Below are 25,241 nucleotides of genomic sequence, written 5' to 3'. Positions count from 1 at the left end.
CATGTTCTCCATGCTCAAGCTCTCCAGAGTCCCTTCATAGTCCAGGCTGAGTAGGACTACAAAGTGAGACACTGTCTCAAAGGGCAGTCAGAGGTGGGGGTGTAGCTCAGTTGGTAGCGTGCTTGTCCAGCACACCTGCAGCCTGGGTCCCGGCCCCACTCCGTTCACTGCAGGAGTGGCCTTGCATACCTGTTATCCCAGCACTCGGGAGGCAGAGACAGGAGGATCTGAAATCCAAGGACATCCTCAGCATAGGAGTTGGAGGACAGCCTGGGCTATGTGAGACTCTGCTTCAGGAAGAAAGAAAAGGAGCTGGAGGCAGCATTGTAGCTGTACAACCTCTGGGAATCTCTTTATAAATACGGACGCTGTCTCTGCTCGTTGAAAAACCCCAGAAGCACTAAAACTATGTATACACTTGATACCAGGGGCCCAATTTCAAAAGAGTATTTCTCTCTAAAAGGAAGCAGAGCTCCTTTGAGAAATGGACGGCAGAACAGAGAAGGTGTAAGCTAAGCTGGAACACCCTCTTATGACAGAAAGTCCCCAAGCCCATCCTGTAAAGGATGGGAACCTGTCAAAAACGGGAAGAAGGTCCCTTTCCAGTAAAAGCTGAGCTGTTCCTTCACAGAAAGCCTTTCCTAAATAAGAAGCAAATACATATAGATAAAATATAAAAAGGAACTTCCTGAAGGCACCAGCAAGCAAGCAAACATTAAGAAACCTGGAAAGATGGGCTCCTTAAGGATTGCTTTTCCAGTACCTGGTGTTGAGTTGTCACAAGTGTTAGGTTTCAAACCTGGAATGAATGGCTGAGGTGCCTGTTTAACACATCAAACCAGACCTGGCTGCCAGGTTCTCCCAGCATCCCTCAGTCCCTACCTGTTACAGGGCCCTTCTGGCTGGTTTACCCTACTCCATACCCTGAATTCTTCAGTGCAGGGGCTGGGCTGCTCTTCCCTATATAATCCAGTCATTTTGGTTACCTGCTCTCTTCGTACCGTTGAGCCTCCTGGTTCCCCTGCCCTTTCCTCTCCCTCCTACTCCACGTGGCCCAGCTCAAGACTGGTCATCCCGCCGGGCGTGGTGGCGCACGCCTTTAATCCCAGCACTCGGGAGGCAGAGGCAGGCGGATTTCTGAGTTCGAGGCCAGCCTGGTCTACAAAGTGAGTGCCAGGACAGCCAGGGCTACATAGAGAAACCCTGTCTCGAAAAAACCAAAAAAAAAAAAAAAAAAAAAAAAAAAAAAAAAAAAAAAGACTGGTCATCCCTACTCTGGAGTCTCCCAGATGTCCCTGCCTCTGACTATGCTCTTCCATATGTCTAGAATAAACCTTCTCCTCCACCATACCTAGGACTGTTATGCTTCATAAAACGGCTATATACTGCGGTGGGAGGGAGGACCTTGGGAGAGGGGCATGCTGAGGTGTACCTGAACAATCATGCTTAGTATAGAAGGAAGTTTATTGGGAGAAGGGAGGGGGAGCTGGAAAAGAGTAGAGACAGAGAAAGGGGGGACAGAAAGAGAGAGAGAGAGAGAGAGAGAGAGAGAGAGAGAGAGAGAGAGAGAGAGAGAGAGAGAGAGAGGAAGAGGCTGGCCAGGAACACGTGGTAACAAAGAGAGAGTGTGACGAAGGGTAACGGGAGATGGAGAGAAAGCTGGGCTGCAAGCAATCCTCTTACACACCTGGCTGGCACCTGGTGGCAGGTGATGATATAAGCTGTTGCTAGGTCACCAGTGCTAGGCTCCTGGGAGGAGCCTAGTGGAATTGTCTGTAAGCCAACTAGGACCATTTTCTTTGCTTTTCATTTCTTTTTCTCATTCATCTGATGCTGAAACCTGGGACTAATCATGTTCCTTTTCTTTCTTTCTTTCTTCTTCTTTTTTTTTTTTTTTTTTTTTGGTTTTTCAAGACAGGGTTTCTCTGTGTAGCCCTGGATGTCCTGGAACTCACTTTGTAGACCAGGCTGGCTTCGAACTCAGAAATCCTCCTGCCTCTGCCTCCCAAGTGCTGGGATTAAAGGCGTGCGCTACCACGCCCGGCTTTTTTCTTTCTTTTTATTCACTCAGCAAGTACCTGTAACTCCAGTTCCCTGGGATCAGAAGCTTTTCTGGCTTCTGAGACACCTGCACACATATAACACACAGACACATTCGAGGAACACACACACACACACACACTTCAAGAGCAGGTCTCTAATCCTGGCTGGCCTTGAATTCCTGAAGTTGTTGAGGGAGATCTTGAACTTCCGGTAAAATGGTCCACTTACGAAAGCTATGACAACCACCTTAATTAAGCCAATTAAGAGTAGATAAGTCCTTTTATTAGCCAGTGACCAAGAATGGGCTCTTGCCTCAGAGTCTCTTGGTGTTGACACTCTGGGGTGCAGCACTCCTTTAAGAACAAAACCACAAATGCCACCAGGTATGAAAGAAGTCAGAACCACATCTGTCTTTTTTTTTTTTTTTTTTTTTCTTTTCTAGACAGGGTTTCTCTGTATAGCCCTGGCTGTCCTGGAACTCACTCTGTAGACCAGGCTGGCCTCGAACTCAGAAATCTGCCTGCCTCTGCCTTCCGAGTGCTGGGATTAAAGACATGCATCACCATGCCCAACTTTTTTTTTTTGCAGAGTTTAGCAGTATTTTCCAGACACCCCATGCCTTTAATCCCAAGTGCTGGGATTAAAGGCATGAACCACCATCCCAACCATTCAGCCAAGCTCTCTCTCTCTCTCTCTCTCTCTCTCTCTCTCTCTCTCTCTCTCTCTCTCTTTCGTTTGTCTTTTGGAACAGGGTCTCCCGTATCCCAGGCTGGCCTTTAGACTCACTGTGTACCTGGCTCCTGCCCTGGCTCCTGCCTCCATTTCCCCAAGTGCTAAGATTACAGTTCTGTGCCATTGCATCTGGCTTAACTATATCTTTTTTTTTTTTTCCTACTAGAATCTTCTGTCTTTCTCACTCCAAGTGAATCAGTATAAAGCCAACACAGTTATCACTGCTAGCTTATTTCTTCAAAAACCTCAAGCTGGTTTCTCAGTCTCATGAGTAAGTATTTGCACTGTGAGGTTAGAGAGACTCCTCTGGCCTCTGTGGTCCACTGTGTTGCTCATTCCCATCATGCTTTGGACATTTCACTTCGTTAGGGCTCCCCTTTGCACAGCATTCCAACGCCCACAAGCTAAAGGGCTTCCTGCCTCATGAGTCTGAGAGTCATGAGGGTTGCTTAAAACACTGCATGCCTTAGGCTCATTCACTTCTCCTTGTCTGTGTAATCATTAATAGAACCAAAGGGAGTTGTCCCTTGAGGCATCAAAGCCTGCCTCTAAATGCATTTTGAAAGGGTTTGTCCAAAAAAAAAAAAAAAAAAAAAAAAGAAAGAAAGAAAGAGAAAAAGAAAAAAGAAAGAAAAGTGTTTTGTTTGGTTTTTTGCATTTTACCCAAAGACCTTTATCTTAAACATTCTTTGGCTTTGAAAGGAAAAGCCTGAGTGGTATTTTGGGAAACTCAAGAGTAAAATAGAAAAATAGACCCCTTCCATGGAAACAAACTGCCAATCAATACCTCAAGAATGCCCAAGGGTTTAGTAGGTTACATAAAGGTTCTTGTAGAACTCTCTGACTTCACACTTCACTGGACAAGGTAAGAAATAGAATTTATTCTTTTTTTGTTTTGTTTTGTTTGTTTTGTTTTTCAAAACAGGGTTTCTCTGTATAGCCCTGGCTGTCCTGGAACTCACTTTGTAGACCAGGCTGGCCTCGAACTCAGAAATCCTCCTGCCTCTGCCTCCCAAGTGCTGGGATTAAAGGCGTGTGCCACCACCACCCAGCTTAGAATTTATTCTTATATAAAAGGAAGACACTTTAAAAATTATTGGACTAGATACAGATGATCATTGATTTACTGTTCTTTCAAAAATGCAGAGATAAACTTGTGTGTCTGTATTCATGTGTTTGCATGTGTGTGTGCAGTGTGTACATGTGTGTGCATGTATGTATGTGTGTGTACATATACATACATGCACATGTCTTAGTCAGGGTTTCTATTCCTGCACAAAACATCAAGACCAAGAAGCAAGTTGAGGAAAGGGTTTATTCTGCTTACACTTCCATACTGCTGTTCATCACCAAGGAAGTCAGGACTGGAACTCAAGCAGGTCAGGAAGCAGGAGCTGATGCAGAGGTCATGGAGGGATGTTACTTACTAGCTTGCTTCCCCTGACTTGCTCAGCCTGCTCTCTTATAGAACCCAAGACTACCAGCCCAGGGATGGCATCACCCACAAGGGGCCTTTCCCCCTTGATCACTAATTGAGAAAATGCCTTACAGTTGTATCTCACAGAGGCATTTCCTCAACTGAAGCTCCTTTCTCTGTGATAACTCCAGCTGTGTCAAGTTGACACAAAACTAGCCAGTACAGCACATGTGTATGTATGTTTGTAAACCAAACTCAACACATGTGTTGTTCCTCAGGATTTGTCCAACTTCTTATTTTTATTTTATTTATTTATTTATTTATTTATTTATTTAGAAACAGGGTCTCACTATGTACCTCTTGCTGTCTAGGGACTCACCATGTAGATTTGACTGGTTTCAAACTCACAGAAATCTGTCAGCCTGTGTGCTGGGATTAAAGGCATGTTCCACCACATTCAATTGGACTGGTCTGGCTGATGAGTGAGTCCCAGGGATCCTCTTGTCTCTTTTTCCCCAGAGACAGGATTATTCGTGAGCACCATGCCAGGCTTCTTTTTATATGAGTCCCGGGGACTAGATCTGGATTCTCACGCTTGTGTGCTGCAAGCTCTGTACTAAATGAGCAATCTCCCCAGCTCTCAGAAGAAAATTCTTTCCCTTTCCTTTCCTTTTTTTTTTCTCTTTTCTTTTCTTTTCTTTTTAAATTTCTCAGATCTTAGGACCAAACCAGAACTTTATACTTCCTAGCAAGGACTCTACAACAGAGTGAAAGCCCAACCCCTATAAATTCATATAGTTGAAAATTTATGTACAGCAAATCTCTTTACTAAAGTCTATACAAGAGGTCTAATGGGCTGAACAGTTATCCCTCAAATTTATAGCTAAACTAAGCTTGTGAATGTCCCTTATTTGGGAATAGAGTATTTTTCAGATATAATTAAGACAAGGCCCTATTGGACTCATGTGAGTTGTAATCCAGTAAGTGATGTCCCCATAAGGTGGAGAAAATGTGGACATTAAAAAGATAGGAAAGAATGAAAAGAGGGTGTGTGTTCCAGTGTATCCCCAGAGTGCTTCCAAAAGCCAAGGAATACCACTGACTGATAGGGATTACCAGGAGCTAGAAAAAAATGGAAGGAGTCTTTTCAGAATTAGGACCACACAGACACCTTCATTCAAATCTGTCTAAATCAAGTGCAGTGGGCTACTCCAGCAATACCGGCACGTGGGAAGTAGAGGCAGGAGGACTGGGAGTTGCAAGCTAGCCTCAGTTACATAGTGAGCTCCAGGCCAGCCTGAGCTACATGAGACTCTCTACAACAAAACCCTCCACAAATAAGCTACCCACTCTGTGATTATGATAGTTAAAGGACAGTCATCCATGCTGGGCGTGGTGGCGCATGCCTTTAATTCCAGCACTTGGGAGGCAGAGGCAGGCGAATTTCTGAGCTCGAGGCCAGCCTGGTCTACAGAGTGAGTTCTAGGACAGCCAGAGCTACACAGTGAAACCCTGTCTCAAAAAAAAAAAAAAAAAAAAAAAAAAAGACAGTCATCCAGGAAGTATACAGACAGGAGTGATATGAGCAAATATTATTCTTCAAAACTCTTTCTTACTCTCCTCTGGGCCCCATGGAAATCTAAATTGCATAGATTTAGAAATATAAATAACTCCTCATTGGTGGGAATTTACGTAATTGCCACACATTATTCAAAGAGAAAAATAGAAAGATAAAAGGCCTTTTATATTTACTATAGCTACAGTAACAATTCTTGTAACTTTGTGTTTAGTTTTTGAAACAGAATCATATGTAGCTGAGGCTATCCTTGAACTCTTGATCCTCCTGTCTCCATTTCCCAAGTGCTAGGACTACAGACATTTGCCAGCATAGCTTGTTTATGACTTAAATTATCTATCTATCTATCAAGAGTATATGGACATGTGCTTACGTGTATGCACAAGCACAGAAGTCCCATCTCACTGGCCTTCTTGTGACTTTCCAACGCTCTATTACTTTGATCCTTCTATCTGCTATCTATCTACTTTGTCTTGATAGTGAAGAACTGATTAATCTTTGTTATTTAGGTGTCTAAGCAAAAGCTCAGTTTAGAGTTGATAGTTTTGAATAAGTCTCAGATGGAATTGCTAAGATCTTTTTGGGGCCATAGGCATACTCGAGAACATCATATTTTATCATTTTGTTTTTGTACCTTTTTTTTTTTTTTTGGTTTTTCAAGACAGGGTTTCTCTGTATAGCCCTGGCTGTCCTGACACTCACTTTGTAGACCAGGCTGGCCTCGAACTCAGAAATCTGCCTGCCTCTGCCTCCTGAGTGCTGGGATTAAAGGCATGCTCCACCACGCCCGGCTTTGTATTTGTTTTTGTGAGATTGGGTCTCACCCTGTTGCCCAAGCCACCCTAGAAATTCTGGGCTCAATGATCCTACTGCCTCTGCTTCCCACAGTCAGTAGACTGCCGGTGCTTAACAATGCACCAGTACACCTGACCTAACAGCATTTCTTTACTTTTTTTTTTTTCCTATGCTTAGAATTGAACCTCATTCATGGTAAGCATGTGTTTTATCTCTGAGCCATACCCCCAGCTTCAAAAACATTTACATTTTATCTTGTTGGATAATGCCATGTCCTCTGATCAATGGGAATACCTACCTCCTAGGGTTATTGTGATAGGTAAAGGAGTCTGTATTTACAAAGCATAGTGGAAACTTCCTGGCACATAGTACAGTGTTAATCATTGCACCCACCTCTCCCTTGCAATTTCTTTAGATGCTTTGTTGATCTTCTCGGCCTGGTGTTCACTAGGAGGCAATCCTCCTGCGTCAGCATTCCAAATTACTAGGATTACTACAGGTGTGAGCCATCTACCCCCACCCTCACCCCCAAGTATTGAAATATACTTCTCAAGATATTTTTTTTTGGATGGAAAATGTATCTGCTCCATTTTCATATCTGTGGTACCTAATAGTGTTCCACAGTTGTAGACTTCAACAAATATATTACCCGTGAGGTATCATCTAACAGACAGAAATGCCCTCTCTGACCATAAAGAAAGGTGGAGGAGGGGCTGGAGAGATGGCTCAGAGGTTAAGAGCACTGACTGTTCTTTCAGAGGTCCTGAGTTCAAATCCCAGCAACCACATGATGGCTCACAACCATCTGTAATGAGATCTGATACCCTCTTCTGGGGTGTCTGAAGACAGCTATAGTGTACTTACTTAAAATAAATAAATTGGGGCTGGTGAGATGGCTCAGTGGGTAAGAGCACCCGACTGCTCTTCCGAAGGTCCAGAGTTCAGATCCCAGCAACCACATGGTGGCTCACAACCATCCGCAACGAGATCTGGCGCCCTCTTCTGGAGTGTCTGAAGACAGCTACAGTGTACTTACATATAATAAATAAATCTAAAAAAAAAAAAAAAAAAGAAAGGAAAAAAAATAAATAAATTAAAAAAAAAAAGAAAGGTGGAGGATAGAAAAATAGACATGAATCCCAAATCATAGACATTTGAAATTAGTGAGAGGCAAGATGGCCAAGATTAGAGCATGGGAAGAAAATAAATGAACACTGGGGAAAGATGTCTAGCAGGAGATGAAAGGAAGAAGAAGAAAAAAAGTCTTAGCTTAACAGGTTAAAGTATTTCAGACAAGCCTGATGTCCGAGTTCAATTCCTGGGTAACCGGGTTAAAGAGAACCAACTCCCACTAAGTTCTCTGACCTCCATAATAACTATTATTATTATTATTATTATTATTATACCTCTAAGAGGATGTACTTTCAGGGAAACCACGGTGCGGGTTGTAGAAACAACTCAAGTGAACTATAGTCCGGGATAGGCTTTCTTACAGGTAGTGTATGAAACACTTGTTTGCGGTTAGGAAGCAGCTGACTCTGAGGTTAGCTTTTTTCCCCCTAAGTCTATGAGGAAGGAAGTGACAGTCACTGTGAAATGCTTGGCAGGATTTCAATTGTGGGTCCCTGCCTGTAGAAGGAGCTGCGGAATGTGAATTTCTAAGTCTCAGAAATGCTGCTTCTCAAGAGAACTGTAATGAAGCAATACCTTCAATTACCATGTGCAGTAGAAAAATTCAAATAAAATGTTCACTGTGTCCATCATTTTGTTCGGGCTCACAAAACACGTTTTGTAATACTTCTGCCAAGCAGATAAAAATTATCAGTACAAGTTGCTTTTTTTTTTTTTAAATCCGAAATACCTCCTTCACTACACTTGAATCTCAATGAGCTCCGCCACCCACAGAGACTGACTGACCAGTTCTCCAAGTTCCTCCTGATGTTCCTGCTGACTCCCTACTCTTCTTTAATTGGGGGGAAAGGACTCTATCAATATTTAGAAAAGGAGCTTTTAAAAAAAATAGGTAGGTATCGTTTTGCATTCAAAAGATATATGAGGAACTGAAAACTCCTACGTGGTCAGATGGGTTCACAGAAACCTACTAAGCAAGATAAAAATAATTACTTTGTCAACATGTGGTCTTCCGGGGATTTTTTTTTTTTTTCCCAATTTGGATAAGTGTAAATCCTAGGTAGCTGCTGGAAGAATGAATCCGATACTTTGTAAGTGGACGAGATCCTATGTCTCTAATATAGGATTTATCTTAAGTCGCTCTCCAGTCTCAAATATTTTCAGAGGTCTAAGAACAAGGATGCGTGTACGTAGAAAAGACTAGCTTTGAGGCCCCCTTCAGCTCTCAGATCATTCTATAATGTGCCCATTTCTTTCATGCTGCTTTCTCCAAGAAAAGGTTGTGAATTGTTTCTCTAGAAAGTAGAGATGGCAGGTAACCTTGCTCCGAGGATAATAGAGTGAAAGGATTCTGATAGACTCAAAAGGCAAACATTTCAAAAGTCACACGCCCAGCCCCATGACTTCCAAACTGGGATAGAAATCACAACGCCGGAACAAAGATGGCGACAGCACACCAGGACTCGTCCGAGCCCCATAGACTCTGCACTGCGGCAGCTGGGGAGAGACAGCATCCTATTGGTCAATTGAGATGAAATCATCTCGGGGGCGGGACTCGGCGGTGGCGTGGGGGCGGAACCTTGCTTGCGTACGCTGGTGGGCGACTCTGCTCAGCCTGAGCCGGGGAGGCTTTGCTGCGGCGGCTGCGGTCGCGGCGGCGGCGGAGCCGGCGAAAGGTGAGCGAGGGTTGTAGAAAGAGCGCTTCCCCGAGTGGCCTTCGAGGGGACGTGGAGCGCACTCCGATACCTCGGACGCTTGTCAGAAGAATTAGCCAGGATCTTAGGTCTCTGAGAAAAATATGGGGGGGGGGGGGCCATCTCCCTCTTCGGACACCCTTCCTGTGGACAGAGGAACTGGAGGGCCACTGCTCAGGGATGACCCGGGAGAAGAGGAGGCGAAAGGACAGAAGAGATCGGATAGGCAGAGGGATCTGGGGGGATTTCTTAAAGGGTCTTACAATTTGGGGATTTCTTCCTTAACCAGGAGACAGGTTATGCCTGGTCCAGAAAATTTCTGCTCTCTCACTGTGCAGCTTAGAAATGAAGAGGTGAACGACAAATGCTCCCTGCTAGAAAGGGAGGATTGGAGAATCCGAGCGAGAGTCCTCCTGGGAGGACCTTGGGTTTGGATCACCCTTTTGCAGAATTACTTTCTTCGGACTTCCTTTCGCGACCCCTGGAAACCGCTTTTCCAAATTCGTTTTGTGTTTGGTTTCAGTGGGGGTAGAGATAGTCTTGGAGAGGCCTGTAATCATGAAGGAACAGGAGGAGGGCGGCAACTCACTGGAGGCTGTCATCCCTGTCAGCTCCTGGTCTATGCCTGTCAGACATGATTTCATTTATTTTGAGGTTGTGGCACCTATCCTCGTTCAAGGTGGAAAGGACTGGTTATAGCTTATGTGGGTGATTCATATTAAGTCAACCCACATAATCTCTTGAGAAATGCTTGCTTTTAGTCGAGTGTGTTATTTTGCTCTCCTTACCTAATGCCGAAAGGATTTGTTGTTCGGGTTCTTCAAAATGTCTTCCTGCCTTCCCGAAGGGCAAATCTTCTCGGAAACATCAGACTTATCTATCGATTAACATGGAATTTGCATGACGTTACGACATTAAAATTGATACAGTGCATGATGATCTGTTGAGGATAGATACTGCAGATGCTGCTGTACAGAAGCTGAGCGGGGAGCTTATCGCGAATAAATAATTGCATTTTCAGTACCACTGATAGCGCCAGCTGCTGACCTGAACGGAAGCCTTCAGGCTCCTAGGAGAGACTTGACAGATAGAAGAAGGCAGTTGTCTTTGAGGATGGGGATGAGTCGCAGGAAGCTGCAGAGGTGGAAGGCTTTTCCTCTGGCTTGTTAAAAGTGCTTTGTCATTACCAACGTTTTCCTGTCATGCCTGAATTGAAATTAAGCTGTGTGATCTCCTTTGTCTTTTTTAAAAATGAGGTTAATATGTTGGAATTCCTTAGAAGAGGAATACTGTTTTCCCAGGAGTTTGGAAGCTTGATCCCTTTAGCCATAGCTTTCAGATAGTGCTGGGAATTTTAGATGTTGGAAGTGGGCATTGTCAGTGAGAGGGGAAGCAGTCACAGCTAGTCACATCTTTTATATAAGAGGGTAATTAAAGTCTCTTTTATTGTTTCCTGCTCACAAAAAAAAAAAAAAAGAAGAAGAAGAAAAAAAAAAGAAATAACAAAGAGGAGGGTTTTAGCGAGAAAGTTTGTATCAAGTGTGAAAAAGCAAACAGTAGCAACAAAAAAGCTCTGGGCATGTTGGTGTATCCCTGTAATCCCAGCTCTAAAGAGTTGGAGGCAGTGCCATTGGTGGTGGTGCACTATGCCAGCACTCAGAGGTAGAGAGACAAGTGGGTGAGTTCCAGGTCAGCCTGGTCTACAGAGTGAGTTCCAGGTCAGCCAGGGCTACACAGAGGAAAGAAAGAAAAACAAAAAACAAAAACAGATGGGAGGCAGGAGGATCAGGAGTTCAAGGCCAGCCTTCACTATATATTGAGTTTGAGGCAGGCTGTGGGTTATATAAGACACTGTCTCAAACAAAATAAAACCAGACCCCCAGGTAGTGTCAGCCTCATATTAAAGAGCTTTGGGGGTTCTCGGTTCCTGTCCTTATTCTGCATATATTCTTTTGTATTGTATTGCCCCAACACACTGTCAGTCCATCCTGATTCCTTGCATTGCTTACAAAGGAAATGACTCTTAGTCTAGGCTCCCTAGTCTGGGATTTAGTAACTGCTCTTGGCAATTTCTCTTTTGCACCTTTCTGAGCCAGATAGCAAGAGTGTTAAGACTTCCCCTTGGGGCATACAAGATAAGAATCTCACCTAGGGTATTGTTTGTTCTTGGTCCTATAGGTTAATTCTCAAGCCACGTCGTTTTCTCTCTTGCCTCGGATTGGAGTGAACTACCATCGCCACCATGGGGGAGCTTTTCCGGAGTGAGGAGATGACGCTGGCCCAGCTATTTCTACAGTCTGAAGCTGCTTATTGCTGTGTCAGCGAATTAGGAGAGCTTGGAAAGGTCCAATTTCGGGATGTAAGTGAAAGTAAAGCTGGGTTTGTTTTGTTTGTTTGTTTGTTTGTTTGAGCACCATTGAACGGATTTTGTTTGTTATGTTGAATGGTTTTATCATGAGGGTTTTCTTTTTTTTTCAATTTGAGAGTAACAGCATAGCACTGGCTTAGACGGAAGCTCAGGTTGTCTTTTGTCTTTCTAGAGATAGAAATGGTTTCTGCTCATTTTTCCTGGACAATTATCTTAAGCTGGGCATGAGGGTTCACCTCTATAATGCTAGTACTCGGGAGGCTGAGGCAATGAGGCGATGAACCTGAGCTACAGAGGGAGACCTTGTCTTGGAGGAGGAGGAAACAAAAAAACTCAAACAAAACAGAAAACTAAGCATGATGGGAAATGACCTGTGATCCCTGCACTTCGGAGGTAGAAGAGCAGTGTTATGAACTCAAGGCCATCCTTGGCTACATAATAAGTTAGTTTGAAGCCAGTTACATGAGACCTTGTCTGGGAGAAAAAGAAGAAAACTATTTGAACTACTCTTAAGGTAGTTGTTAGGAATGCTGGTAGAGATTTTTTATTTTGTTTGCGTCTCCCTAACACTACAGCCTGATATTTAAAACAAAAACAAAAACAAAAACAAAACAAAACAAAGAAACCTATAGTTTTCCATACAGTAGGATCTAAAAGAAAAAAATTAAAACAAAATCTGAGACATCTAGGTACATCACTTATATAGTATGTAAACAAGCATATAGTAATAATTCGCTGTTTTTGGATACTTGGAAAAGGATCTCAAGGACAGACAGTCTCAAAGGACAGACAATATTTTTAAAAAATATGCTCTGAGGGTTTATAATATGAGCAAGAAGACACGGTGCACAGGACTGGAGGCTGTGGGTCGTCAGGCGTGGGGCACGGTGTCCCAGACTCCGATCCTGCAGGCTCAGAGTTCCAGGGACTTTTCATAGATTTTATAATAATGGTCATGACTTCTCACTTATCAATGGGAACAGTTAATTAATGTCCCTCCTCAATGATCTCAGCCCCAGGGAGTCTAGCTCATTCTCTGTTTTTATACCCTTTTGTGGTTTTGGTGCCTATGTAAAGTATCCACATTGCTTGGTTGGAATGAATTCGTGAATTAAACAAGAGTGATGGGAAACGGGCAGGGTTAACTAATACAGGCTCTGGAGCTGGCAAGCTCTTAAGTTAGCCAGCAGGCGGTTCTTCTGGTACTGCTGCGTCCGCTGTGCTCTCCCTGTCGTCAATACACTTGTCATTTTCTTTCAAAAACAAAAACGTAAAAACCAAAGCTGGACGTGATAACTCACATCTCCAATCCCCTCAAGGTCCTTGGGAGGCCAGCGTGGTCTATATAGTGAGTTCTAGGCCAGCCACTGCTAGACAGTTTTTGTAACTAAAAGGCTGTTGTGGGATTGCAGGGGCAGCTTAGCTGATAAAATGCTTGCCACATGGCAACCTTCATTGAATCCCTAGCTCTAAAAAGGTAGCTGTGGTAGGTAGCACGAGTTTGTGAATGTAGCCCAAGGGAGACTGAGGCATGCGATCCCTGGAGCTTGTTAGCCAGAGGGCCCAGCCTCTTCAGGAAAGCCCCACGTTCTACTAAGAGATCCTATCTCAGAAAGCAAAACCAAACCAAACCACGGTAGATGGCTCCCGAGGAACAACATGGATTGGATTGACTTCTGGCATCCATGTGCGTGTGTGTGCACACACACACACATGCACACGCATACACACGGGCACACACACACACACACACATTCCATAGAAGCACCACCAAGTATCATGTGCATCTTTAACATTTTTGATGTTGTCATAGTGTACTTCACAATGGAAGCACACATGTGTTATGCTCCCATGGCTGTGTCAGTAGGTCTGTCCACACGATGATTTTACAGGTATGGGATGGGCCCTTGTTTTAATCTGCACTTTTGTATGTGTAGTTGGCATCCTTTTGTCTGTCTGTGGACAGGGACTTTCCTCTTCTGTGAGCTGTGTGTTCCTCTCCTCTGCTTATAGCGGTCGGTGGGATTCCCTGACTTTTGCTTATTGACTTGGGAGGTTTGTAAAATTTCCCCATGTGTCTTAGGTGGGGTGCTCTCTCCCTCCCTCCCCTTTTCACTCCCTCCCTCCTCCTGTCTACCCTGCTTCTTTTTGTGATAGGGCCTTGCTTTGTGGCATGGATAGTCCTGGAACTCACTAGGTAGTCAGACTGGCCTTGAACTCACAACATTCCCTTCTGCCTCAGCCTCCCCAGTGCTTAGGTATGCCTACTATGCTGGTCTTGTTCTATTATTTGTGTGTGTATGTGTGCAAATTTGTGTGTGTGCTTGTTTGTATACACTTGTATGTGCACAGTTTCTTAGTATTTTATCTCTTTTTTTCAAACATTTTTTTCTTTTTTCTTTTTTAAAGATTTATTTATTTATTCTATGTAAGTACACTGTAGCTGTCTTCAGACACTCCAGAAGAGGGAGTCAGATCTCATTACGGATGGTTGTGAGCCACCATGTGGATGCTGGGATTTGAACTCAGGACCTTTGCAAGAGCAGTCAGTGCTCTTAACCGCTGAGCCATCTCACCAGCCCCATATTTTATCTTTTTTATTTTATTTGGTTTGGTTTGGTTTGGTTTGGTTTGGTTTTTTGACACAAGATTTCTCTTTGTGGCCCTGGATATCCTGGAACTCTGCAGACCAGGCTAGCCTGGAATTCACAGAGATCCGCCTGCCTCTGCCTCCTGTGTGTTGGGATTAAAGGCATGGGCCACCCCGACCTTGCTTCCACCCTAGTTTTCCAGACATGATTTCCTTGCTGAGCCTGGAGCCTGTCCAGCTTTCTTCCCTGGGTTCTAGACAGTGAACTCGGGCTTCCGCATTTCCATGGCCAGCCCTGTACTAACTGAGCTGAGCCCCAGCCCTGTTCTATTATTAAAGATAAATTTGATCACCTGGTTACTGTATTAGTTCTTAGATTTCTCCAGTGTAAAAGTATCTCATCACTTGTGTAATTAATGAGTAATCTGGGGTCACACTTCTGAAAGCTGTGTGACTATCTAGTTTCCCAGAACATTTTTACCCAAAATAGTTTTAAAATATTTATCATTAGTATTGATATTTGGGTTTTGGGGGGTTTTGTTTTTGTTTGTTTGTTTTTTGAGACAGAGTCTCACTATGTAGCTTTGGCTGTCCTGGAACTCTGTATGTAGACCAGGCTGGCCTCAAACTTACAGAGATCTGCCTGCCTCTGCCCTTCTGAGTGCTGGGATTAAGATGTGCAGCACTATACCCAGCCGACTTATTATTTTTTAAATTATTATTATTATATTAATTTATTTTGCTTTTTCAAGATAGGGTTCCTCTGTGTAACAGCCCTGGATGTCCTGGAACTCTCTTTGTAGCTCAGGCTGGCCTTGGATTCAGAAAGACCCACTAGCTTCCGGATCCTGAGTGCTAGGATTAAAGGCATGAGCCACCATGAGACTTTTAAAATTATTATTTTTTTTTTAATTTTTAATTTTTTTCAAGACAGGGTTTCTCTGTGTAGCCCTGGCTGTCCTGGAACTCACTCTGTAAACCAGGCTGGCCTCAAACTCAGACTTCCTCCTGTCTGCCTCCCAAGTGCTGGGATTAAAGTCGTGCACCACCACTGCCCGGCTTAAATAATTTTTAATTATGTGCATTGTATGTGTTTGTATGTGGGTATACATGTGTGAGTGCAGGTGCCTGAGGAGGCCAGATTCCCTCTGCAGCTAGAGTTGCAGGGGTTGAAGGCAGTGTGAGCTACCATGGATGTGGGTGCTGGGGGTTGAAGGCAGTGTGAGCTACCATGGATGTGGGTGCTGGGGGCTGCAGGCAGTGTAAGCTACCATGTATGTGAGTGCTGGGGGTTGAACTTGGTCCTCTGGAAAAGAAACAAGTGTTTTTAGCTGCCTAAGTTTCAATGTGGCAAACATATTTTTTTATATGTGAGGTTTATAGCTTGTGGGTTTTTTTGTTTTGTTTTCATTTTTTGTTTTTACACAACTTGATTTCTTAACTTTTCGATATTTGGGAGGCAAAAGCAGAAGGCTAGCCGCTAGCTTAGGGCTATCCTGAGCTATAGCAAGTTGTATTTTTGCCACTTTTTACTGCCATGACTGAGTGAGGCAGTGAGGTCCACTGCTATAACCCTGTTGCTCCTATCACCACTTCACCCAAGGTCTCTTTTGTCAATATCCTCAGCTCCATAGTAAATTCAAGGCTATCTTGGCTGTGTATTAGACCTGGCCTTAAAAATTCAAGTGGAAGGGCTGGAGAGAGCACTCTTAAGTACTTGCTGCTCTTTCAGGGGACCTGAGTTCAATTTCCAGCACCCACATCAGGCTCTGCAGCTCCTGTTATTATTACTTTGGCGAGAGGTACCACCATACCATTTGTTTATTTACTCACGTCTGTATTCATTTATGTATTTATTCTTGGTGCTGGGAATTGAACCTAGGGCCTCGTGTGTGTGAGGTAAGGGCTCTGCCTATGAGCTATCTCCAGCTCTTTTTATTTTGAGATAGAATCTTACTAAATTGTCCAGGCTATTTACTAGTGGTGGTGGTGGTGGTGGTGGTGGTGGTGTGTGTGTGTGTGTGTGTGTGTGTGTGTGTGAGACACATGTGGCAGTCAGAGGACAGCTTTTTGGAATTGATGCTGTCCCTCTAGCTTTATGGAGGCTCCAAGGGCTAACCTCAGATGATCAAGCTTGCCTTGTCTCCAGCCATACTCCTTTATAACACTGAGCTATCTTGTTCACCCTGCAGTGGTTGAACATTTTATTCCTGGGCTGGAAAGGTGACTCAGTGGTTAAAGCACTGGCTGCTGGCACAGAGGAGCCAAGTTTAGTTGCCAGTTTCACATCACTCCAGTTATGTGGAATCAGATGTTCTCTTCTCCATGGGTGCCTATACCACACGCGCATACGCAAATAAAATGTATTACTGGAGTCAGTAAGAAGGCTCAGCAGGTAATAGCACTTCTTGCCAAGTCTGACAAGCTGAGTTCCATCCCTGGAACCCCATGGTCACATGGTAGAAGGAGCAAAGCACTCCTGCAGCTCGCCCTGTCACCTTCACATGTGTGCTATGGCAAGTATGCACCCACACACATGCATGTGCATTTACACACACACACAGGGAGTACATACATAAATGTTTAAAAAAAAAATGTATCCCTAATAGCTCAACCCTTTGGTCAGCTGCTTGTCATTTCCTCCCTATTCCCTCCTATCTGAAAATTTGTGAACTTTGACCTATACCTTCCCCAGCTGGCCACACCTCCTCTCTGTCTGTCTCCCTCCCTGATAGCCATTTCATAACAACCTTCCTCTCAATACTTCTGTGGATTCAAGCGTCTAAAATGTATGTGTAGGAGCCCGAAGGGATGGCTCTGGGGTTAAGAGCAATGGCTGCTCTTTCAGAGAGCTCAGGTTTGACTCTCAGCACCCACATGGCAGCTCACAACCACCTCTCATTCCAGTTCCAGAGGATCTGATACCCTCTTCTGGCCTCTGAGGGCACCTTGTATGCACATGGTACACAAATATACATGTAGACATGCCACCCGTACACATAAAAATCCTTTAAACAAAAAACCTAAATAATAAAGTTGTACGTGGGGGTAAGATGCAGTATACCTGGTGTATTCCATTCACTCTATGCCCCGTGTTTTCTTTGTCTCTACATCTCTTGGTAGGTTGATTCTATATACTAGTTAGTGAGAATAGCTCTGCGTATTGATTTCGGGTCTTGTGCATGTACCCAGAAGTGGGGCTGCGGGACTGTATGGTAGATCTGCCCATTCTAATTTATATTCCTATCAACACTTCACCTGAGGTCTCTTTTGTCAATATCCTCATCAGTTCAAAGTTCTCATCTTCTCAGATAGGTTTTACTATGTAGCCCAGGCTGGCCTAGAACTCTAATCACCCTGCTCTCCAGAGTTGGGATCACAGCGTGTACCCCCAAGCCTGGCTTCCATCTTTCTTTCTTTTTTTTTTTTTTTTTTGTTTTGGTTTTTGAGACAGGGTTTCTCTGTGTAGCCCTGGCTGTCCTGGAACTCACTTTGTAGACCAGGCTGGCCTCGAACTCAGAAATCCACCTGCCTCTGCCTCCCGAGTGCTGGGATTAAAGGCGTGCGCCACCACGCCCGGCCTGGCTCCCATCCGGCCTGGCTCCCATCTTTCTAACATTCTAACAGGTGTTAGGTTTTACGGCTTTAGTGCATGAATAAAATCAGACTGTCCCCAGAAGGTGACATCCTGGGGCAGAAGAACAGATATTTGCTTTCTGTCTCCTTTGCCTGGGAAGGAACAGAGAGGAAAACCAGGCAGAGAGCCTATGACATGGCTGCCCGAGTTCCAGGCAGAGGAAAGGAAGAGAGCTCACCGCTTTGGCTAATTTGCCTTGTATAGCACAGGAGGCTTTTAACTTTGCTTGCGTGGCTGGCACAAGGCCGTTTCTATCGATCAGCGGATAATCTTGGTTAGAGTTGCATTATTCACTGGCTCAAAATTACGTTTCCATTTATGGCGTGCGTTGCTTATAACACAGAATGTAGACTCGGTGTTTGAAGTCTTACTGTTATGTTCTTGTTCTTGCAGTTAAATCCAGATGTGAATGTTTTCCAGAGGAAATTTGTGAATGAAGTTAGAAGATGTGAAGAAATGGATCGAAAACTCCGTATGTGCAATGTGGTCATTCCTCATTTGTCTCATGTTAGAATCATTAGTCCTCTCAGTAAAGGAATAAAAACTCTACAGTAGAAACAGGAATTCAGGCCCCAAGCCCGAGTATAAGAAAGCCAGATGTGGCTGCCAGCAGGATATTAGTTACCATCCAGCCTGCTGGTCCTTTGCAGTTTATTCAATAAGCAACAACAAATAACTAAGAACTGGGTATGCCGGTGCACATCAGCAACCCCAGCATTCCCACTGTGAGGTGGGAGGGGGAGACTTGCAGCCAGCTAGGCTGGAGTACACTGTGCAGCAGAAGCAAGAAGCAGGGTTGAAGTCAGGAACCAGTTCCCCAAAGTTGGCTTCTGACCACCACATGAGCACCCACACGTACACGTACACATGCATGCGCACATACACAATATAAATAAGCTTGTTAAAAGATGTAAAAAAAATGAAGGGAAAAAAATCTGCAACCACAACCTTATTTTTGTATATTAAATAGATTTTATGGACTTTGAGCTAAGTTGTATTTAAGGGAAATCTTGTTCAAACAACAAGCTGAAAACATTGTGGTTGTTTTTTGTTGTTGTTGAATTGTTTTGTTTTTTCCTTTACTCTTGGACACTGTGTAGCTCAGACTGTGCTGGGACTCCGTGTAGCTGACCAGCTCAGGCAATGATCCTTCTGCCTTGGCTTCTCTGGAATACTTTGATTCCCTGTCTATGCCATATTCTTAGATTCTCGGGGGATTTTTGTTTTGTTTTATTTGTTTGTTTGTTTGTTTGTTTTTCAAGACAGGGTTTCTCTGTGGCTTCCTGGCCATCCTGGAACTCACTGTGTAGACCAGGTTGGCCTGAGTTTAGAGAGTCACTTGCCTCTGCCTCCCAAGCACTGAGATTTGAGCGAGGCATGCACCACCTCTGCCCGGTCAGATTCTCATGGGATTTTAACAGCAGAACTATGTTTCAGAATTCCAAAAGATACTATCAAATTTAGACGTCATCTGAGCAGTTTATGAGAAGTGTAACATTCTCTGAGACTTTACAGGCTGGGGCACTGATGAGTAATTGAAAACCTGATTCATTCCCCACACCAGGACTTTAAGTTGTGGTGGCACACCAGTTTGGTCTACATAGACACTGTCTCAAAAAAAAAAAAAAAAAATATGTGTTACCCTTGTGTAATACTAAGGAGCCTGTAATTTCCTTAACATACGTAAGAGCATAAGCAGTCATAATGGAGTCAGCATTTGAAACTAGGTCATTCTGTCTGGCTCCAAACCCGTGATCTTGCCACTCTGCCAAGTTGATAAGTAAATTGGTCCCTATTTAAAAAAAAAAAAAGTCAGTAGTTGTCATGGAAACGTTTTTTCTCTTTCCATGTTTTGGGTCCTTTTATGCTTATTTTTTTTGGCTTTTGATCTTTAAAAAAAAAAAATGACCCAATTGTTTCTAAATTAAATGACTCTTGTTAAAGGTGTATTCTTGTGGCTTGTTGACTGACTGACCAATCATACTTGCAAAGAGAGCTATCACACCTGAAGGAAGTGTGACGTGTAGGGTGGAAGGGGGAAGGGACTAACAGAAAGTCAGCCCTGGCTGTGTGCATGGGGGCTCTGGAGGAGCTGCTTCTTTTGTTTGCCAGTTCTTGGAATGAAGCTCTCTGGCCAGGCGTCAGCGGCAGGCAGGGTCGGGTCTTTGCAGGGTATGTTTTCTCAGTGAGAATTCCAGGCATCTGCACTACATTTGAATGCTCTGCCTCTATCTTTTTTTTTTTTTTTTTTTTTAAGGATTTGTTGAGAAAGAGATACGGAAAGCTAACATCCCAATTATGGACACTGGTGAAAACCCAGAGGTGCCCTTCCCCCGGGACATGATCGACTTAGAGGTAAACAATTCTCAGATAACTTTCTACCTAAATGCCTGACTGGTTGGCAAGGAGGAGTTCTGAATCCCTCTTTTATAATGCCAAACAGCATCTCACACAAAGATAACATAATAGACCACCAAATTCATGGTTATTGGTTTACTGAGCCCTTGTTGAATGATGACCCTCACATACTATAAATGGGTTTTTGATATTTTTGAGTGTTTGAATTATCACTGAGTGTATAGCGGAATCTGTAGACAAAGGCTCATTTAAGTGAAATGTTTTGCTTAAAGTTGCTGGGGGGAGGGATCACAGAATTGGTTTGGAGCAGTGGATAATTCGTTACCATGGCAACAGTTGGGGGTGCAAATTCAGTTAATGTCTTTGAGCACAGCAAGCTGAATTTGAGTTAACCTCTTAATTTTTTCCCTTCCTTCCTTCCTTCCTTCCTTCCTTCCTTCCTTCCTTCCTTCCTTCCTTTCATTTTCTTTCTTTCTCTCTTTCTCTCTTTTAAACCCTAGGCCAATTTCGAGAAGATTGAAAATGAACTGAAGGAAATCAACACTAACCAGGAAGCTCTGAAGAGAAACTTCCTGGAACTGACTGAATTAAAATTTATCCTGCGCAAAACCCAGCAGTTTTTCGATGAGGTCAGATGATTGTTTCTTTAGTACTAGAGCAGCTGGGATACCTGCGCACGGCCGGCCGTGTCGTTATTCCAACGAGTCTTTTACCTTGTTAGCTTGGAAGCAGTGCCATCTTGCACCCTATTTTAGTTAAAGACTGTCAGCACATGTCCCATGCTCCATGTAGTGCACAGCCAGTCATGGCTTCGGCATATGTTTCTTACATGTCCTGCACGCTTTCATCTCAGGACGGGGGTGCAGTGGGGGTGGGGGTGGGGTGGGAAGGAACCCTCAAGTTGATGTGCAAGTATAGTTGAAACGTTTGTGTGATACCTCTAGCTGTGTGTTGTAAGGTAAGTATGATTTATATGAAGCCAGAGAAACTAGTCTGGTTACACACAAAATTACAGTGAAGCTTCCGTCTCCAGACCTTTAGTCATGGAATTATTTTGTTCACCACACTTGGGAGTTGTTCAGGACTTCAGATCTCACATCACCGTGTTTTTTGGAGTTTTCATTGTGTCCTATGGAAATAACGATGTGATGCTAGTTTGGATTTCCCCAATACACAGTTTATTATTTATAAGGAAACATGTTCCTAAGTTCCTGGTTAAATATAAAGGTACTGAGTTGCCAAATGGCAGCTTTCTAAAGAGACCCCTCCTGAAAGGAGTTCGCTCGGGTTTGTAGATGGCTTCCTTCTAATTAATCTTGGGAAGGATCATTCCCTCCCAATCGGGATGAGGTTTTTCTGATGGTCTAACGGGTGTCTTTGCCAAACTTTACACACTTTAGATATCACCTTAGTTACTGTTACTGTGTTCCACCCAGAAAGTTTATTTCCTTTTCTTGACAAAGATTTTTAGATAGTATCTGCTAGGCTCTCAGTTTCACTTTAAATCTGCCTCGCCTGAGAAGAGACCAGTCCTCCATAGTTGGTAAGGTTTCCAGCCAGCAACAACAGCCTCACCTGGAACCTTGGGAGACGTGTAAATGAGCAGGCTCCACCGCAGACCTGCTGAGTCAGACACGGTGGCGAGGGCTGGGACAGGATCCAGCTAGCCGTTTTAACACCTTTTAACTCAGGCACGCTACTCTGAAAACCACTATGTGGAGAAAAGTCTGCCGAGGATACGATACATTCTCTAGTAAGCACGGATTTCGATTCCTTGCACAAAGAGCTGGGGAAGTCCTATGAATGTAACTCCCTAGTCTCCCCAGGAGGAGGAATCTGGTTATAAAGCAATAGAAATTCCCTATGAATATTTGCCACCCAAGCTGAGAGGTTTGAGTCTGGTCAGTTAGTAGGCGTGAGGCAGTGAGGTCAACTCTCTGTGAGCGCTTCCATCTTTGCGTGAGGCAAAGCCACTTCTGCCATTCCATCCCACTGAACGTGGGCTCCTGGATGCTCACGGCCACATAGCAATGTATTCTTTTTTTTTTTTTTGGTTTTTCGAGACAGGGTTTCTCTGTGTAGCCCTGGCTGTCCTGGAACTCACTTTGTAGACCAGGCTGGCCTCGAACTCGGAAATCCGCCTGCCTCTGCCTCCCGAGTGCTGGGATTAAAGGCGTGCGCCACCACGCCCGGCTAGCAATGTATTCTTATCTGTTAACTCCCAAGTGTATAGTGAGCGCTTACTCTTTATAAAGTCCAGGTGGAGAAAGACCCAATCCCTTCAGTCACAGGGAATGTCATTTGGTTATATGAGGAGACCCCCCCCCGAGCATAGCGCTGCATGTGCTCACAGAGTCGAATTCTTCTAAATGCGCCCAAGCTGCCCTGACCTCATAGGCAAAGCTTAGCCACTTTTACACTTATTTGTGGCTTCTTTTACTAGTTGTGCAGCCATGAGGGAAAGGATCCCATTAAATCGCTCAGGCAGACCTTGCATTTGACATTCCCCTGTGCCAACCCAAGGCCAGCCGAAAGCTATATAGTGAAACTTTTCCCCACCCTCAGCTCCCTCAAAAGAAATCACTAAAGATAAGATGAGCCATTTAGAAAAATGAGTTGCTGCTTCAAAGCATAGTTAGGAGCCAGGTGTGGCCATGCAGCCTGTAATCCCAGCATCTAAGAGGTGGAGACAGGAGGACAAGCCTCAGGTTCATGGCAGTTTTGAGTCCAGACTGTGTTACATAAGACCCTCTCTCAATAAACAAATAAACAGAAACAAAAAACCAAAAACTAAAACCCCCCAAAAACAGAAAGAAAAACAGTCAGAAAAGAACATAAACGGGACACCTTTTTTTTTTAAGATTATTAAGTCTAAACATCAAATCCAGTCTTAAAAGAGACTCTGAGTCTTTCTGGCCTTCCTGCTCTATCCACGGTGGGTTCTCTCTTTCTTATGCTGAGCCACCCCAGCCCTGCCCAATCTCCCCAGTGCTTTGAGCCTACCGCCTTGGCTCCGAGAGCTTCTCCACCGCTTTTTTCATCAATCTCCCATCATTTCAAGCATGAGCCAGCAGCGCACAGCCTTCTGGCCACAGTCACCGTGCTTTCTCTCACCATGCGCAGCTGGCACCTGGCCCATTGCCACCGTCCCACAGTCTCAGCCAGGTCCCTTTCCATAGACCTTGCCCTGCCGGGTAGCCATTGCAGATGCTGCTGCCCTCACCAGAGGCAAAGTCTCACTGGGTGACCACATTGTACGTGCAGGTGCACGTTTAAGCAACACAGAAAGGTGAGCCAACCTGGGACCTCAGATGTCGGAAATTCAGTTCGTAATGAGATTTTGCTTCATGTTTGCAAATGGCACCAAACACTGCCAACCACAAAACCTCTCCTCTTCTCTTCTAATTGGGTGAACTCAATCGATAACTCAGAGTAATCAGTCAAAAGTGGTTAAATCAGAAAATGATGCTTTCCTATTGGTGATAATAATTGGCAGGGTGTGTAGAAAGGGAAAAGTAAACATATATTGAATATGCTTATGATTTAAGATGATTGTTAATTCAACGTAGCCATTTCTTACCCAGAGCATTTAAGATGATTTATTAATGATTATCCTTTTCTAGTCTTCTTGCTTATGAAGAACTGTAAGAGCTGGAGAGGTTTCTCTACATCTTTTACCATAAGCACCATAACATATGGGAACGTAAAGAAGACTGGGAAAGTAATGGTTAATGGCATGCAGATCCCCGCCTCCCTTTCCTTCTCTGTTCTCCACCCATCTGCTTTCTTTATTTTTCTTTTCCATCTGCCATCTCCTCTGGGTGAATTCTTCAAGTAGCAACATTTCATTTCTTTCTCTCTGTAGCTAGACAGCTAAAGTGTTCGTAGTAGCTGATGTAGCTTGACTGGACAGGCTGTTTATATTGAACTGCTAGAGGCAGAGCTGAAGTTCCATCAGCAACTTGCTTCCTCTAAGGTGTAGTTTTCAATGTTCTCAATGGAGAAGGGGCAACTCAAGGAACAACAGGTGATTTAGAGAACTTGGCAGTATTATCATTACTAGAGAAGCATTGTCTTGGGTTGGAGAGATGGCTCAGTTAAGAGCACTAGCAATGGCTGCTCTTCGAGAGGACCTGGGTTCAGTTCCCAGCACCCACACAGGCAGCTCTCAACTGTCTGTGACTCCAGGTCCACGGGATCTGGCACCTTCACACAAATGACATCCATGCAGACAAAACACCAATACATATAAAATAAATAAGCTGAGAGAGGGAAAGGGGAGAGAAAAAGGAGAGATCAAACACCATGGTCTCTGATCATGTTTTGCTTTTAGATACACGCTCTTAGTTCTGATCACTGTAGTTTCCCAACAAGCACAATTTTATTTATAATTTTTTGACCTTCCTACCTAAGACTTGGTGTTCTTAAATATGAGGTGGTGAAATTAGTATTTAGAATTTGAACTTTCTGTTTAATTTTAATTCTGCTGTTTTGTTTTGTTTTTTTAAGTCTCAGCCCCAGATATCTTCTTTGGAGCAGTTGAGTTTAAATACAGTCTGTTCTTGTCGGCTGCCCCCTGTAAGAGCACACATGCCACACTGACTCCAGTAAGAGCCAGGTTCTGAACAACATAAGCCAGTAGGAGAGTCTTGTGGGGAACAATTAGTGCTATTCAATTTGCCAACACAAACCCCAAGAATCATGGTCATTTGACTATTCAGATTGCTTTCAGTTGGCTGATTTGTTTCCTGGTTGAAAAAAAGAAACCTTTGTCTACCCATGTGACAGAAAAGTAGTAGCCAGTGTTCCCATTATCTCACCTTAAATTCTAATCACATGGCAATATTCCTCTGCTCCATGTGCCTGAAAAATAAATCAGCCCTGATCCTAACTTCACAAA

General features: G+C 43.9%; 1 protein-coding gene across 11 annotated transcripts in view; it reads left to right on the top strand.

The window, feature by feature from the left end:
• Positions 1-9,264: 9,264 nt before the first annotated feature.
• Atp6v0a1 (ATPase H+ transporting V0 subunit a1) overlaps positions 9,265-25,241 on the top strand; it is a 55,309-nt gene continuing 39,332 nt past the window's right edge. For all 11 annotated transcript variants that reach the window (XM_021177832.3, XM_029483304.2, XM_029483301.2 and 8 more), the window contains exons 1-5: positions 9,265-9,370; positions 11,567-11,747; positions 18,377-18,455; positions 20,241-20,338; positions 20,842-20,970. In XM_021177832.3, the coding sequence (XP_021033491.1) occupies positions 11,631-11,747; positions 18,377-18,455; positions 20,241-20,338; positions 20,842-20,970 (423 nt within the window). In that variant the 5' untranslated portion in view covers positions 9,265-9,370; positions 11,567-11,630. The remainder of the gene's footprint in view (positions 9,371-11,566; positions 11,748-18,376; positions 18,456-20,240; positions 20,339-20,841; positions 20,971-25,241) is intronic.

This window comes from Mus caroli, unplaced genomic scaffold (genome assembly GCF_978045245.1).
Source record: "Mus caroli unplaced genomic scaffold, Mus_caroli_1 scaffold_13, whole genome shotgun sequence".
Lineage (NCBI taxonomy): Eukaryota > Metazoa > Chordata > Mammalia > Rodentia > Muridae > Mus > Mus caroli.
The sequence above is the reverse complement of the archived record's forward strand: the minus strand, read 5'-3'. Positions and strand labels throughout refer to the sequence as shown.